Source organism: Anoplophora glabripennis, unplaced genomic scaffold (genome assembly GCF_000390285.2).
Source record: "Anoplophora glabripennis isolate ALB-LARVAE unplaced genomic scaffold, Agla_2.0 scaffold10, whole genome shotgun sequence".
Taxonomy (NCBI): domain Eukaryota; kingdom Metazoa; phylum Arthropoda; class Insecta; order Coleoptera; family Cerambycidae; genus Anoplophora; species Anoplophora glabripennis.
This window is the reverse complement of record NW_019416481.1, coordinates 1,416,194-1,431,398: the sequence shown is the minus strand read 5'-3', so window position 1 is coordinate 1,431,398 and position 15,205 is coordinate 1,416,194. Positions and strand designations below refer to the sequence as shown.

The window sequence follows — 15,205 nt, the reverse complement described above, 5'->3', positions numbered from 1 at the left end:
GTTATTTGAAAGGATATACTCGTAATATGCAGTTATTTTAACATACAATAATTTATAGACAGACAGAAATAAAAAAATTTTCAGAATTAAATACATTTTGGTAAAGTTCCTGCTTTTAATAAAATGGAATTGATGCACAATTCGCATAACTTTGTTCCCAAATCAGTGTCGCCTTCAATTTCAGTTAGATAAATTCAGTTTTTAGGAATAAATAATGTTCGTGTTTTGTAGAGAGCAAAACAGTGATTTTTCAATAGTTTATGTTACAAAATCAGTTTAAATGTTTTCACATTGAAAGTTTCAAAGTAATCTATACTATGAAGAAGAATGTAATTTTTTGTACGAAGTATTGAAACCATATACCTGTATGTGCACTATACAGGGTGTTCCTAAATATCATGTACATAAGGGAGGGGGTAATTCTTTGGCATGTCCAATGATGTAAACCCTACAGCGTAACTTATATTCCAATTTTGAGCTAAATATCTCAAAAACTGTGGGAGCTATAGAGAAAAAGCTAAAAAAAACCTTAAAATTTCAACACCCTAGATCGGTAACGAAGCGTTTGCGGACCTATTTTTATATGAACTTTTAGTCATGAAATAAGCAAAAGAATTACCTCCTCCCTTTTGTACATGATATTTCGGAACACCCTGTATATACATATATTTTTTAGAGAAAGATATTTCTTTTGGTTTTCAAGATGTTGAACTCGGGAATTTTAAACGTAATACCCAATGTCAACAAAGATGACAAAATTTCAAAGTTAATTTCTATAGTTAATATTTACGAAATATTAAGTAAAAACGAAGTTAAAAAAATTAAAAAATTTTCGCAGTCGGTAGGATTCGAACCTACGCTCCCAGAGGGAATCTGATTTCTAGTCAGACGCCTTAACCGCTCGGCCACGACTGCTGATGGTAAAATTGTTCCTTAGATGCGTTTTCAACAGTTTAAAATTGTAAAAATTATTTTTATATATTTTTATACTATATTTTAATTGAATTTACAGACAAAAATATTCAATTAAATGAATTTAAAAAATCTTTTAATATAAAGTATGATTTTTTTATTGATATTAGCTCTTTATTATGTACTTCCTATGGTATTAAGACAAATTAATTTCTATTTTAAACAGTTTGATAACAATTATCTAAAATTCTTATCAATTTATTTAAATAACTGGCACATAATTTAAAATACATAAGGTAAAGAGACACATTTATCGCAATGAAATTAATATACCTACAAAATGTTTGAAAAATATGAATTTTGGGCATAATTTTTCTCACAAAAATGATGCTAGAAGTTCCCATGGCACTTTTTGGAACGCTCAATATTAACAGCGTTAAAATTGCATATTAATAATCAGCCCTTAAATTCTTTAGATGTAGTAAAAAATCTAGGGCTCCTAGATTCTAAGCTTCGGTTTTGAGAACAAGTCTCTATTTTGGTAAAAAAAATGTTATATTGCTTTGAGGTTGCTTTACCAAAATGTAAGTATAAACAATTTTCGAGAAGGTATTTTCCTATTTGGATAGGTTTGTTCATATAATCTACTTGCCATTCTTCTATTACAGTCACATTTTCCGTAAATTAAATGCATATGTGCAAGGTGTATTGTTCTGCCATAACAAATTTTAATGAGTAACACCAGCTAAATTTTATGCTATCAAAACTTACAATTAACTTTTGACAGGAAAACTGAAAGGTTATTTTAAATTTCATGGCTACTATGATGACGAACTTGCTACCTCTATCTTGTCGGGTGCACGACAATAAATTTTGCAAATTTTAAAGAGAACGGTTCATATTGGCGACATTGAACAAGAGTACCTTTTTTGTGACATATTAGTTTATTTTTCAGAAAATTTGATCAATTTTCCGAAAATGCAAAGGACAATTTTTTTTTCATAATAAAATCCTATGTGCTACCCCGACTGTCCGCTCCTGGGCGATGGGAATAAATTGTTTTTGCACGAAATTGTTGCATTTTAGTGTCTAAGAAACTGCACCAAGATTCATTTAAATTGCCTAACTTTTGTAGAAGTTATTGCGAAAAATTGTTTCTCAAACTGTACCTTTATCACCCTGTAACTTTTTTATTATGCATTTTCGGAACTATGTTTACATGAAACTTTTTGCTCAAAATGACATTTTCTATCTGTCATATTCATTTGGCACCATAGTTTAGAAACATCCTGTATATTTAAAAATATAAACTTTTCAAACTTTCCAAACTTTAGAAAATTTCGTTAAAAAAATCATTTCTGATTTTAGAAGTTGATGAAGATTCATTACGTTGGAATTCTAGAATTTTGATGATTTTTTTTCCATTGGAGTAGTTAATTAATAACTGAACCAAATTTGAAAAAAAAAATGAGGTGAATATTGAGTTTCGAAAAGTGTCATTAGTCTTACGAGTAAAATAATTATTTTCTCATAGCATCCGAACAACCTATAGGTATATGTAATAAAATTAAACTGATATTAACTACTGCTAGGAAAAAGAATAGCAGTTCATTTTCAGAAGATTTAAAATCTTGTTTTTATTGGTCGAAATTTGCCTTTATATCAGGAAAAGCGACCGCCACTGCCTGCAAAATAAAATCTAGGGCACCCGCACAGCCCCGAGAACAACTATCCGTCACCCCTTTGTCAGTTAAAATGATAATGCCCCGCATTATTGCGAGAGCGGCGTATTTATGACTTCTGCTTAATCTTCCTTAGAAACACACTGAATTATGCCCGGGGGGAGCCCCCACACGCCCCCCCCGGAGGCGATCAAACAAGGGGGACGGCCGTTCCCCCACGTCGCGTCGCCGTCTCATTTTAATTATTGTCGCAAAACAAATAAAACTCGGAAATTCGAGAAAATAATCAAGTAAGCCGCGGCGCGCAATCAAGCGCCGGTAAATCAGCCATTTGAATATTTAATGTGTTACCTAAAGCCCCCGTCCTAATTTGGAGCCTGCCAGGCAGTGCCGAAAGTTCCCAAACAGACGTTCAATTAGTCTTAAAAGTAATATCGGCCGGGCAAACTTGGTCGGCTCGTAAACTTTTAGTTGGTTTTCTAAGAGATTATAAACAGAGCCGGGGATCATAAATATAACTAAACGCCGCCGAAATGGGTCGGGATAAATTATTAATTACACGGCTTCCTAAAATTCAGCTGGAGGTGGAAATAGGTGGTAACGGCGCTTTGTTTTCTATGAACCCCACTACCGAACCAAAAACGAAGGACAAAATAATACTAGCCAGTGACACCAATGTATTTTCCCCCCATACTCCCCTTCAATGTTTTAATTCTGCCATTTTCCCCAGAAAGAATGGCAAAAATTCAAACTTTTCCCCTCACTTTATTCTTCTTTCATAAAATACTAAACTAATCACTTTAATGCTAGAAGCAGGTTCATGCTAACAGAGAACGAATCAAACGCTAGATTTTGGGAATAGTAATGAAACTCGCTAAGTAGCTGAATCAAGCCCTAATAAGGCTCCTAAATTTGAAGGGGGTGAAATCTTCTGTATAGTATTCCACTTCATCCCTCTCAAATTTAACTACCTAGCTACATAGGCTTATTTGGCACGCTACACACAATATATGATTTCAATCACGGTGCGTACGAATTCAATTTAATATAATCTGATTAAATACAGTACACATGATAAGTTCGACAGAAATAATAACAATAAGCGTCTTTGTCGAGGTTTTTGTTGTCTCAACACACGTGTTTAAATCCCACAACTTCCTTTCGCTTCCTTAAACTTGTTTTACTTCAAGGCTATTTAGTTGAGTTTTAAGATATAAGGGTGCAACACGTAAGTAAACATTAAAGTATCCCGAAACTGCGCTTTCGATTGAAATTTAATCCTCTGATCCTCCGTCAGAGACGCCCCGATACTTAGAAATCAGAATACATTAGTTAATCCGCATTATACAACATCGGATCAGCGTCGCGATAGTTGATAGCAAACAAATTGCGAACTGTGTAAACTTTGGAGCGCTAAAAATTGCATCGATCAGCAAACTCGGCCTTTGTGACGGTCGCGCCGGCAATGTAGCAACCGTGAAATTGGAACCGGTCGACCGACCGCCCGGAGCAACGAGTTGACTACACTGGTCTTCACAGAAAAGGCGATATTTAAAAATCTGCATACCTATTGTCGTAATCCCAAGTCCGGAAAACGCGGAAAACCCAAACAAAAGGTGCTGAGCGGAAATCGAAATTTTCACCCATGTTTTGAATTCAACCGTTGAAACTGTCCGTAGAACCGTAAACCGTTCTAATCACCTCAAGCAGACATCAGGAAAAGCTGTGACACAAAACCAAGGAATAATAGCCCAGATTTCAGGAATCGTCCGGATTCGGAGAGGCAAGATGTCACGACCTAGCCCTGAGAATTCGCAGTGTGATCGAACGTTGACTTTGAATTACCGGAACACAAATCCATGATGAGTATGTGTATCAGGGTAGGAAAGTACCGATGGTCTTTCTGAAGTTGAGAAGCTGAGAAGGATGGCTATAATGAAGGCCTCTCATAGTCACCGCCCGTTTCGCCCTTCCACAAATAAGATCCACTTCCTATTTGTGGAAGGGCGAAATAGGCATTGACTATTAGACGCCTTCATTATAGCAATCCTTGTCTATCACATGGATTTCTATGGCTTACTTTATCGCTCCCACGTAACTTCTGATAGACTATCGGTACTTTCCTACACTGTATAACCCGAGATCAAGCGTACTCTTGTCTTCGTTACTTAAAGGGAAATAAGTCCCAAGGCTGGACTGAAGATACTGAGGATTTCTTTCATAGGACAGGTTTAAAAAACTGAAACCTAAATCGAGGGGCGATCCGCTGATGTAATCTTCGTACGTTTGCCCTGGAATCTTATGTAATCGTTTCTGAAATCTTTGCAATCTCCGTGTAATTAAGACGTTTTAATATTTATCTTTTTGAAATTTTGTAATCATCTAAGAATCTCTTTAAAATTGAAATCTATGAAATTTTATCTGTAATCTACGTAATCTTATCTGTAATCTATGCAATCTTATCTGTAATCTATGTAATCTATCTGTAATCTATGTAATCTTATCTGTAATCCTCGCTGTAATCTGTGTAATCAGATAACGAATTTCGTCGATGTAGTCGTTATACAACGCCCCCCCCCCCCCTCAATTTCCAAAGGATGCCACAGAAACCTATATAGTGTGATTGGTGTGTCCCGAAGGGCAATCCGCTAAGGAAAAAACATACGAAGATTACAAAATTTCTGAAATCTCTTATAATGTATCTGCAGATTTCCATATCAATTCATATAAAAAATCAAGATTACAATATCTTTCAACAGATTATAAAACATTTCAGGAGATTTCAGTTATTTTAGTAGATTTCAATGATTATTTAAGATTTCAATAGGATTATTAGAAATTAAAAGAAGATTTCAAAATTTCTTAATAAGGTTTCAAGGAATATGGGAAGATTACAATAAGTTTTGAATGTCCATTTGAACAAAACTAATTGAATTAATTTCAAATGTCATTCATTTCATTCATTAACAATAGTACTTTGATTAAGAATTTCCAGTATCAGGAATTTTTTGGGCAAAAATTGTAACATTCTGATTAAGCTTTTGTTTGAATGAACATTAAAAACTTTTTGTCATGACAAAAATGATAATGCTATTTTGAAAGTAGGTAAATATTTTCCCAAAAACTAAATAATAAAAAATATATTAAGCTTTTATTAATACTTGCATTTAATAGTTTACTTGTATACAGCGTGTTTAAAAAAGACGCGGCAATATTTAAGGGAGTGATTGCCCAGGTCATTTTATAAAAAAAGGTCCTATAAACATAGGTCCGCAAACGCTTCGTTACCGATCTACAGAAATTTAATTTTTACTGTTTTTTTAATGAAATTTCAACACTGTAGATCGGTAACGAAGCGTTTGCGGACGTATGTTTATAGGAACTTTTTTTTATAAAATGACCTGGGCAATCACCCCCTTAAATATTGCCGCGTCTTTTTTAAATACGCTGTATACAGGTAAAGTATTAAATACAAGTGATAATAAAAGCTTAATATATTTCTTATTATTTATTTTTTGGGAAAATGTTTATTTTATGATAATTCTATTTTTTTATTTTTATTAGTTTATTGGATTAATATATTTTTATCTTTCAATAAAAATATATACTTACCTACTTTCAAAATGGCGTTATCATTTTTGTCATGACAAAAAGTTTTTAACGTTCATTCGAAAAAAAACAATCAGAATGTTACAATTTTTGCGTAAAAATGATACTGGTAATTCGTAATCAAAGTACTACTGTTAATGAATGAAATGAATGACAGTTGAAGTTAATTCAATTATTTTTATTCAAATGGACATTCAAAACTTATTGTAATCGTCCCGTATTCCTTGAAATCTTATTAAGAAATCTTCTTTTAATTTCTATTAATCCTATTGAAATCTTAAATAATCATTGAAATCTACTAAAATAACTGAAATCTCCTGAAATGTTTGGTAATCTGTTGAAAGATATTGTAATCTTGATTTTTTATATGAAATTTGTAATCTTTTTTGAATTGATATTGAAATCTGCAGATACATTACAAGAGATTTCAGAAATTTTGTAATCTTCGTACGTTTTTTCCTTAGCGGATCGCCCCTCGACCTAAATAGTTTTTTTCGAAATCGTTAAACGAATTTCAACTTTAACCAAATACTTGGACTGTATTACTAAATTATAGCAATGTATTAGAAAAATTACAATAATGAACCTCTTTCAATTTTAAACATTGTAAAAAATTTGTTGTGAGCTAATAGCTCGAAGCCTAGATGACTAATCCAATATGCTCAGGACTTTCTGTTGTCTTTCTTATAACGCTTTATCTGCAATTGTACAATTTCTTGAAAAAAATGCAGGAGTATACGAGTTATAGTTGTCCTTCATCTCCAACAATACGTACAGGTGAAGAACAAGATGTTTTAGAGTTGAAAGGAGATAAAATAGGACTAGAGATTTTACTTTATACAGGTCTGGTCATATTTTTATTTCCGATACAAAGTTAGTAAATTATATAAATGTTTCACCAGTCTCCCCTAATAATTCTGACTCCGCCCCCATATCATTTGTATAATTTTATGCCATCGATATAAGAGAACAAAAAAAAACGCCATAAGTGCGCAAAGCCTGCGGTTCTAAGCTCTCCTTGACTATTGGTTTTTGGGGAAATTTGGGAACAACGTACGTATAAGATACGTACATACGGAAGATAGAATACTGGACAATAATTACGTTTTTGATTTATTGCGATGGCATAATAGTATAAGCCACGGTGTGGAATTGACAGCAGTGTTGCCATACATACAGTAATTACCCTATTTGTAGGATATTTTTTTACAAGAATGATAAGAGGTTTTGAGACCATGCTAAAGCATTCCAAGTTTATTACAAATTATTTATAACCTCTAGTAAAAACTAAAACGGTGTTCTAAAATAAAATGAGTGGTAACTCTTAAGCAAAATAATGAATTACCTATTTTAAAATGCTTATTAAATAAAGCTTATTAATAAGGTGTTCAAACAAACCACCTGCTTGAGCTTCACAATACCCTAATCTGTCGTAAAATTCTTGAAGAACATTTGACAAAATTTCAGGAGTAACTGATCCTAAAATATTTCTAATTTTAAGCCGTAATTCGTCCAAATTTGCGGCTCTTTCGTGTCGATGTTTGTAGAGAAGTTGCGTTACATGACCCCATAAAAAGAAGTAGCAGGGTGTCAGATCTGGAGATCGAAGAGGCCAAGGTATGATACCTTTTGTGGAAATAAACCTTTCAGGAAAAGTTTGTTCCAAATAATCTTGCGTTGTGTGCAGGACATCCCTCTTGCTGAAACCAAATTTCCTCAAAATTTACATCCAAATTTCGTACAGCTGGTACAACACTATTTTGTAATAAATGCAAATATCTTTCAGCATTTAAGTTACCATCAATAAAAAAGGGACCCACAATATTATCGCCTAAAATGCCAGCCCAACCATTTACCTTTTGAGGGTACTGCGTTCTTAATGGTATGGTTCTTTAGGTAAAGGCTTGTTTTCCCGGGCCAATATTGGACCACTGAAGGATTATGACGGCCAAGTAAGGAAAAAGATGATTCGTCTGTAAATAAAATCTGCCTAGCAAATTCATTATTTTCATCTATTTTTTCCCTAATGCATTCACAAAACTCCATACGTTTTATTTGATCACATGAATAATTTCTTGAGAAGTTTGCATTTTATAGGCTTTGTAACCTTTTTTAAGATGCGACGAACTGTACGACTTGAAATGTCAAATTCTTCGGAAATTTGGGAGGAAGAACACGGCTCACTTACTTCCACAAAAGCAAAGACATTAACTCCTTTTTCTCTCCTTGCTTTATGAATTTGACGAGGTTCCTGATTGCTACATTTCGTACACCGATTAACACATCCACACTCATCAAACTTATGAAAAACATTCAAAACAGTTCTAGCAGTGGGGACTGGTTCGTCGGGGTATGAAGATATAAATCGACCAACAACTTCGTCTGCACTTTCTGCACGACAATACCATTTAATAATATAATTTTTTTGTACACCATTTTTATTTTGTAATATTCCGTCTACTTCTTACCAAAGGTTTGAATGGAATAATAATAAAAATAAAACTAAACAAACAGCAATGCGCTTTAGGTATTCGGTCGGTTCACAAAAAATATAACGGGGCACGTGCGCTCCCACAGTCAACCAATTACGAGAGTCCGAGTCGCAGCCTCGATGATATATGTCATGTCCGACTCCTTCCACCTGAAGTTGATAGGGGAGATGCGTGTAATTTACTTAGTCTATCCAGACCAGTATAGTTTAGACTTTGTTTACCGTTGACATTTATGTACTATTAAATCTCTGTTGGAAAAATTGATTGTTTTAAGCAGGAACAATGCTGGGAATTTTTGAAAATTTATTTCCAAACCAAGTGCTGCGCTGGAGAAAATGTTTTGGAAACGTTAACCGACTATCGTGCAGCAGTGATTTGACGCGGTTGGAGTTATTTGCAAACAATCTACAATTTAGTGCAAAATTTTGAAAAAAAAACTGAAGATCTAGTTCTTCTAGTAACATCTAATTCTTAAAAAAATCACCACCCTGTATTTATATCTTTTATGTGCAGCCAACTACTGTAGTTTGATGGCTTACGCAGCGTATATGAGACTGCAACAGCGGCCAGCGGGTGGATTAAAATTTTTAAATAATTTTCGCATTATTGTCGTCGACCGGCTGAGTCACGGACGTCTGTTGCGGGGGCAATAGGCATTACTCCAGAAAACGATGACAAGGGTGCCATTAAAAACGGCGTTCGCCGGAAACTGTTCCAGATAGTAGTACGTAGTCTTCTGGCCCGCCGCATTCGAGAATGTAATGCCGTATATTTCCCGGGAAACGGTTGCATGTTTATACAGACGTCATTATCGGTAATGTCTCTATAATGTACCCCACGGATATTTACGGCCTGCCGTTTTCCCTGACATTTACGACAATAATAATTGTGCATTTACAGGCTCCGGAACGTGGGTCAAGGGACCGGCCGTGCCGATCAATTTGGTTGATGTAAAACGATGCCGTAATTGGAAACGGACAAATGTCCGACAAGCGGAGGAAACCCTACAGCGGCGTCTCCGACTAAGTACAAAACTCATTCTCATTACAATAAATCGACTATAACGTTTACAATTTTCCTAAAATGGTGTGTTGCAGGGTGTATACAAGCAAATAAGTATTATAACCTTTGGTCTCGAAGGTAACGTTGTAGTTTTTGTTTTTTTTTATATTTTATATTATATATTATATATTTTTGAGAGCGCTTATTCGGTATAACCAGAAGCGTTAGGTGGACGCCATTATTTTAATTAAGAAGGGCATGATCGAAAACACTACTGCCCACATTTTCAAAATTAATATCGAAGTAGTCTCTGAAATATGTCTCGTCACCGAGGGACACCCTGTATAATAATATATATTACATTGACCAATATACCAATAAGAAAATGGCTATAACCGCTACAGGAATCATAAAAAAACGTATGTAATGCATGTGACTATTTTAAATGAGAAAGTTGGTACTTACAATTTCGAGTATTTTGCTCAATCTTGTGCTCAGAACAGCCCAGACACCTTCATCAGCGAATGCCTCCTTGTACGACTGAAGATGTTCCTCTATTTGCAGATAATGATTCCTCACAGTTTTCTCCGTAGGGAGCTCCTCGTTCCACAAAATCAGAGCAGGTGTGGTCAAGTTAACAATCAATCTGTGAAACGAGAAATCAAATTAAAAAAGTAAAACTACTGACTACAATGGAATTACTGACTATATGATTGTATAAAACAACATATTTTTAATTAATAAACGATTTATTTCAACAAAATGTTGGAATAACTATGGGGATTGGAGCTATGTCCAATATATTATGAAAACTACTAGTTTGTATATTAATAATTTCAATAAAAATATCTCCGTTGGTTATTTTTTGCAATTTGGCCATATCTTTTTGATGATCTTCGTCTTTTTAAAGATTAAAAAAGAACCGATTAAATTCACTTGAGAAAGTGGAATGAATTACCTTTAAATGTTAGAACCAAAGAAAAATGAAGCTGTATTAGAAAGGGTGAATTCGAAAAATCGAAATTTTGCAAACATGCCCGGTCATATTATTCATTCCATTGAATGAGTAAAGAAAAATTTAGGAATAAAAAAAATTTGGAAAAGAAAGTAATACGGTAAAGAGAAAATCTGCATTTACTTTGGTAAACAGTGATAAACGCCTTTCAAATAATTGCGTAAATTTTGATAGTTGGATTTACGAAACGTTGAGTTTGACATGTACTGCAGTGATTGATTGCGTCATTTTCGCACAAGGGTTCATTTATTTGTTTAATTATTTTTCTTTTCGGTGTGGTAAAGCTACCTAATTAAATAAAATAGTGGCTATTATAAAATACTACAAAAAAATTACGCACAATATAACTTATTAAATAAAGAAGTCTTGAACAAAACATAGTTGAAACATTGATCAGTATATTTATTAGAATACAACAAAGAAAAAATTATTTGTTTCAGTTATTCTATAAGGCAATAATTTTAAAAATTGTTACTTTATTTTATTTTTGCTTGGTACTCTATCAACATTTGCCCAACATTGTGTAAAATTCGAATAAAAGCATATATCTAGCGAGGGGCGATCCACTGATGTAATCTTCGTACGTTTGCCCTGGAATCTTATGTAATCGTTTCTGAAATCTTTGCAATCTCCGTGTAATTCCGTGTTTTAATATTTATCTTTTTGAAATTTTGTAATCATCTAAGAATCTCTTTAAAATTGAAATCTATGAAATTTTATCTGTAATCTACGTAATTTTATCTGTAATCTATGTAATCTATCTGTAATATATGTAATCTTATCTGTAATCCTCGCTGTAATCTGTGTAATCAGTTAACCAATTTCGTCGATGTAGTTCTTATACAACGCCCCCCCTACCTCAATTTCCAAAGGATGCCACAAAAACCTAGACAGAAACCTATATAGTGTGATTCGTGTGTTCCGAAGGGCAATCCGCTAAGGAAAAAACATACGAAGATTACAAAATTTCTGAAATATCTTGTAATGTATCTAAGATTTCAATATCAATTTAAAAAAGATTATAAATTTCATATAAATAAACAATATTACAATATCTTTCAACAGATTACAAAACATTTCAGGAGATTTCAGTTATTTTAGTAGATTTCAATGATTATTTAAGATTTCAATAGGATTATTAGAAATTAAAAGATGATTTCAAAATTTCTTAATAAGGTTTCAAGGAATACGGGAAGATTACAATAAGTTTTGAATGTCCATTTGAAAAAAAATAATTAAATTAACTTCCATTGCCATTCATTTAATTCATTAACAATAGTACTTTGATTAAGAATTTCCAGTATCACTAATTTTTTGGGCAAAAATTGTAACATTCTGATTAAGCTTTTGTTTGAATGAACATCAAAAACTTTTTGTCATGACAAAAATGATAATGCTATTTTGAAAGTAGGTAAATATTTTCCCAAAAACTAAATAATAAAAAATATATTAAGCTTTTATTAATACTTGCATTTAATAGTTTACTTGTATACAGCGTGTTTAAAAAAGACGCGGCAATATTTAAGGGANCATTATTTTAATTAAGAAGGGCATGATCGAAAACACTACTGCCCACATTTTCAAAATTAATATCGAAGTAGTCTCTGAAATATGTCTCGTCACCGAGGGACACCCTGTATAATAATATATATTACATTGACCAATATACCAATAAGAAAATGGCTATAACCGCTACAGGAATCATAAAAAAACGTATGTAATGCATGTGACTATTTTAAATGAGAAAGTTGGTACTTACAATTTCGAGTATTTTGCTCAATCTTGTGCTCAGAACAGCCCAGACACCTTCATCAGCGAATGCCTCCTTGTACGACTGAAGATGTTCCTCTATTTGCAGATAATGATTCCTCACAGTTTTCTCCGTAGGGAGCTCCTCGTTCCACAAAATCAGAGCAGGTGTGGTCAAGTTAACAATCAATCTGTGAAACGAGAAATCAAATTAAAAAAGTAAAACTACTGACTACAATGGAATTACTGACTATATGATTGTATAAAACAACATATTTTTAATTAATAAACGATTTATTTCAACAAAATGTTGGAATAACTATGGGGATTGGAGCTATGTCCAATATATTATGAAAACTACTAGTTTGTATATTAATAATTTCAATAAAAATATCTTCGTTGGTTATTTTTTTACAACTTGGCTATATATTTTTTATGATTTTCGTCTTTTTAAAGATTAAAAATGAAACGATTAAATTCACTTTAGAAAGTGGAATGAATTACCTTTAAATGTTAGAACCAAAGAAGCTGTATTAGAAAGGGTGAATTCGAAAAATCGAAATTTTGCAAACATGCCCGGTCATATTATTCATTCCATTGAATGAGTAAAGAAAAATTTAGGAATAAAAAAAATTTGGAAAAGAAAGTAATACGGTAAAGAGAAAATCTGCATTTACTTTGGTAAACAGTGATAAACGCCTTTCAAATAATTGCGTAAATTTTGATAGTTGGATTTACGAAACGTTGAGTTTGACATGTACTGCAGTGATTGATTGCGTCATTTTCGCACAAGGGTTCATTTATTTGTTTATTTATTTTTCTTTTCAGTGTGGCAAAGCTACCTAATTAAATAAAATAGTGGCTATTATAAAATACTACAAAAAAATTATATAGAATGTAACTTATTAAATAAAGAAGTCTTGAACAAAACATAGTTGAAACATTGATCAGTATATTTATTAGAATACAACAAAGAAAAAATTATTTGTTTCAGTTATTCTATAAGGCAATAATTTTAAAAATTGTTACTTTATTTTATTTTTGCTTGGTACTCTATCAACATTTGCCCAACATTGTGTAAAATCCGAATAAAAGCATACACCTAGTATATTTGCAGTTTTACAAATATATATTAGAACAAAACGAGTCCATTTTCTGTTATTTGTAATCTGAAACATAGCAACCTTAAAAGCCCAATACTTGATTTCTAGTCTTACATTTAAACCACCCTGTATATTTTGGCCCGCAGCCACGAATGGCTTGGGAAACAGAACCGCTTTAAAACTCCCCCATTTCATCCCGCAAGGCAATCCGTATCTGTTTCATAATAAACTTTTTATTTATTTATCGGCGATACGGCCCCTTAAAAGGTCACTAAACAATGCGGCACATCGTTCGGCTGATGCTCCGAAATGATGTTTCAAATGGAGGAAATCGAGTTTACGATTGAAAGAAAATTGTTTCAATTTCAACAAAAGTTCCATCGACGTTATGTTTTATTTGAAAAGTCTCGTCGCAGTTGTGTAAGTCAGAGAAAAGTGTACCGAAGAAATCGTAAATGATGAACAGAGGGAATTTATCTTACCATAACGGACTCTCTTTTAAAGGGGTGGCAAATTTTTTCTGAAAGTGGGACGATGAATAAATGTATAACTTGAATATTTTACAAAATTGTTTTTACACTCGAATTACCTGCCTCAACTGCAAACTTATGCATCCATATTAACAGTTCCCTGTTTTACCGGTTGTATAAAACTACTTAAACAACAAAGTAGGTATATACCATTTGAGATTTATGTTTCAAAAATAAATCCTAACATTAATTTCAACTGACTGCTCAAGTTCCTGCTCTTATAAACTTATTTCAAGGAAAGGTCGCGTTTATGTGGCTAATAAAACAGTACATTACCTTAAGAGGACATCAAATAGGTCAGTTTCCTCCCAATAACTCTTGAGCAGCGGCAGTAAATCTGTTTGTAAAACTTTTGTCTCACCCAGCTGCCTGCGTACATCATGATTTTCGTCGTCTCGCCTCAAGAATCTTATCAAGTCCTTTACTGTCTCGAGAGTATTGGAATCTGCATAGTATTTGTTCGATTTATGGTCAAAATAACCGAGAGCATCGCATGTGGCTATAATTTCGGCTGATAGCAAGTCGCTCATTATTAAACAAAAAACAAATAAACCACGATAAACACAACTGAAGTTGTTTCGGTGAACAACAAAACAAACTATGCCTTGTAGGTAAATTGAAATGTCTCCAAATTTAGATACAACGAACTTGTAACTTTTATGGCACTATTATAGCGAGTAATTAAACGTTTAAACACTTCTAAATTATGCTCAATTAACATTTAACACATAAAACCGTCGGTGTTTCTTTCACGACATTATTTAGGTTAGAATAAGCGCGAAACAAACTGGTACCGGCACCTGAAGAATCACAATCAGATGATTAGCAACGATTTGACCTACCGGACGGGATGCCTACTCAACGTCAGCAGTCCTCAACATTTTTCCGACTAGTCACGTAAATAAATATTTTAAAAATCTTTACAAATGAAATTCTGAAATATTTACCTTGGCCTAAATTTAAGCATTTCCCTTCATATTGTGAGCAGTATATTTGACGTCATATCAGACTCCAACGGTTTAATACACATAATACCCATTCACCCATAGTTTTCGAACTATTTTGTGCTGTCAAGGCGGACTATTATTATAATAGTATCCAAAATCAATAA

At 33.2% G+C, this 15,205-nt stretch overlaps 1 protein-coding gene and 1 non-coding gene across 2 annotated transcripts in view; both read right to left on the bottom strand.

Annotated features, from left to right (window-relative positions):
* Nucleotides 1-14,838, bottom strand: part of LOC108904053 (protein timeless homolog) — a 307,033-nt gene extending 292,195 nt beyond the window's left edge. Inside the window, exons 1-2 of the mRNA XM_018706438.1 lie at nucleotides 14,371-14,838; nucleotides 12,472-12,652 (exon numbers count right to left, since the gene is read on the bottom strand). Coding sequence (XP_018561954.1) covers nucleotides 12,472-12,652; nucleotides 14,371-14,624 — 435 coding nt within the window. The 5' untranslated portion in view covers nucleotides 14,625-14,838. The remainder of the gene's footprint in view (nucleotides 1-12,471; nucleotides 12,653-14,370) is intronic.
* Nucleotides 834-915, bottom strand: Trnas-aga. Its single transcript has one exon. It is a non-coding gene; the product is annotated as a tRNA-Ser (tRNA).
* Nucleotides 14,839-15,205: the final 367 nt, after the last annotated feature.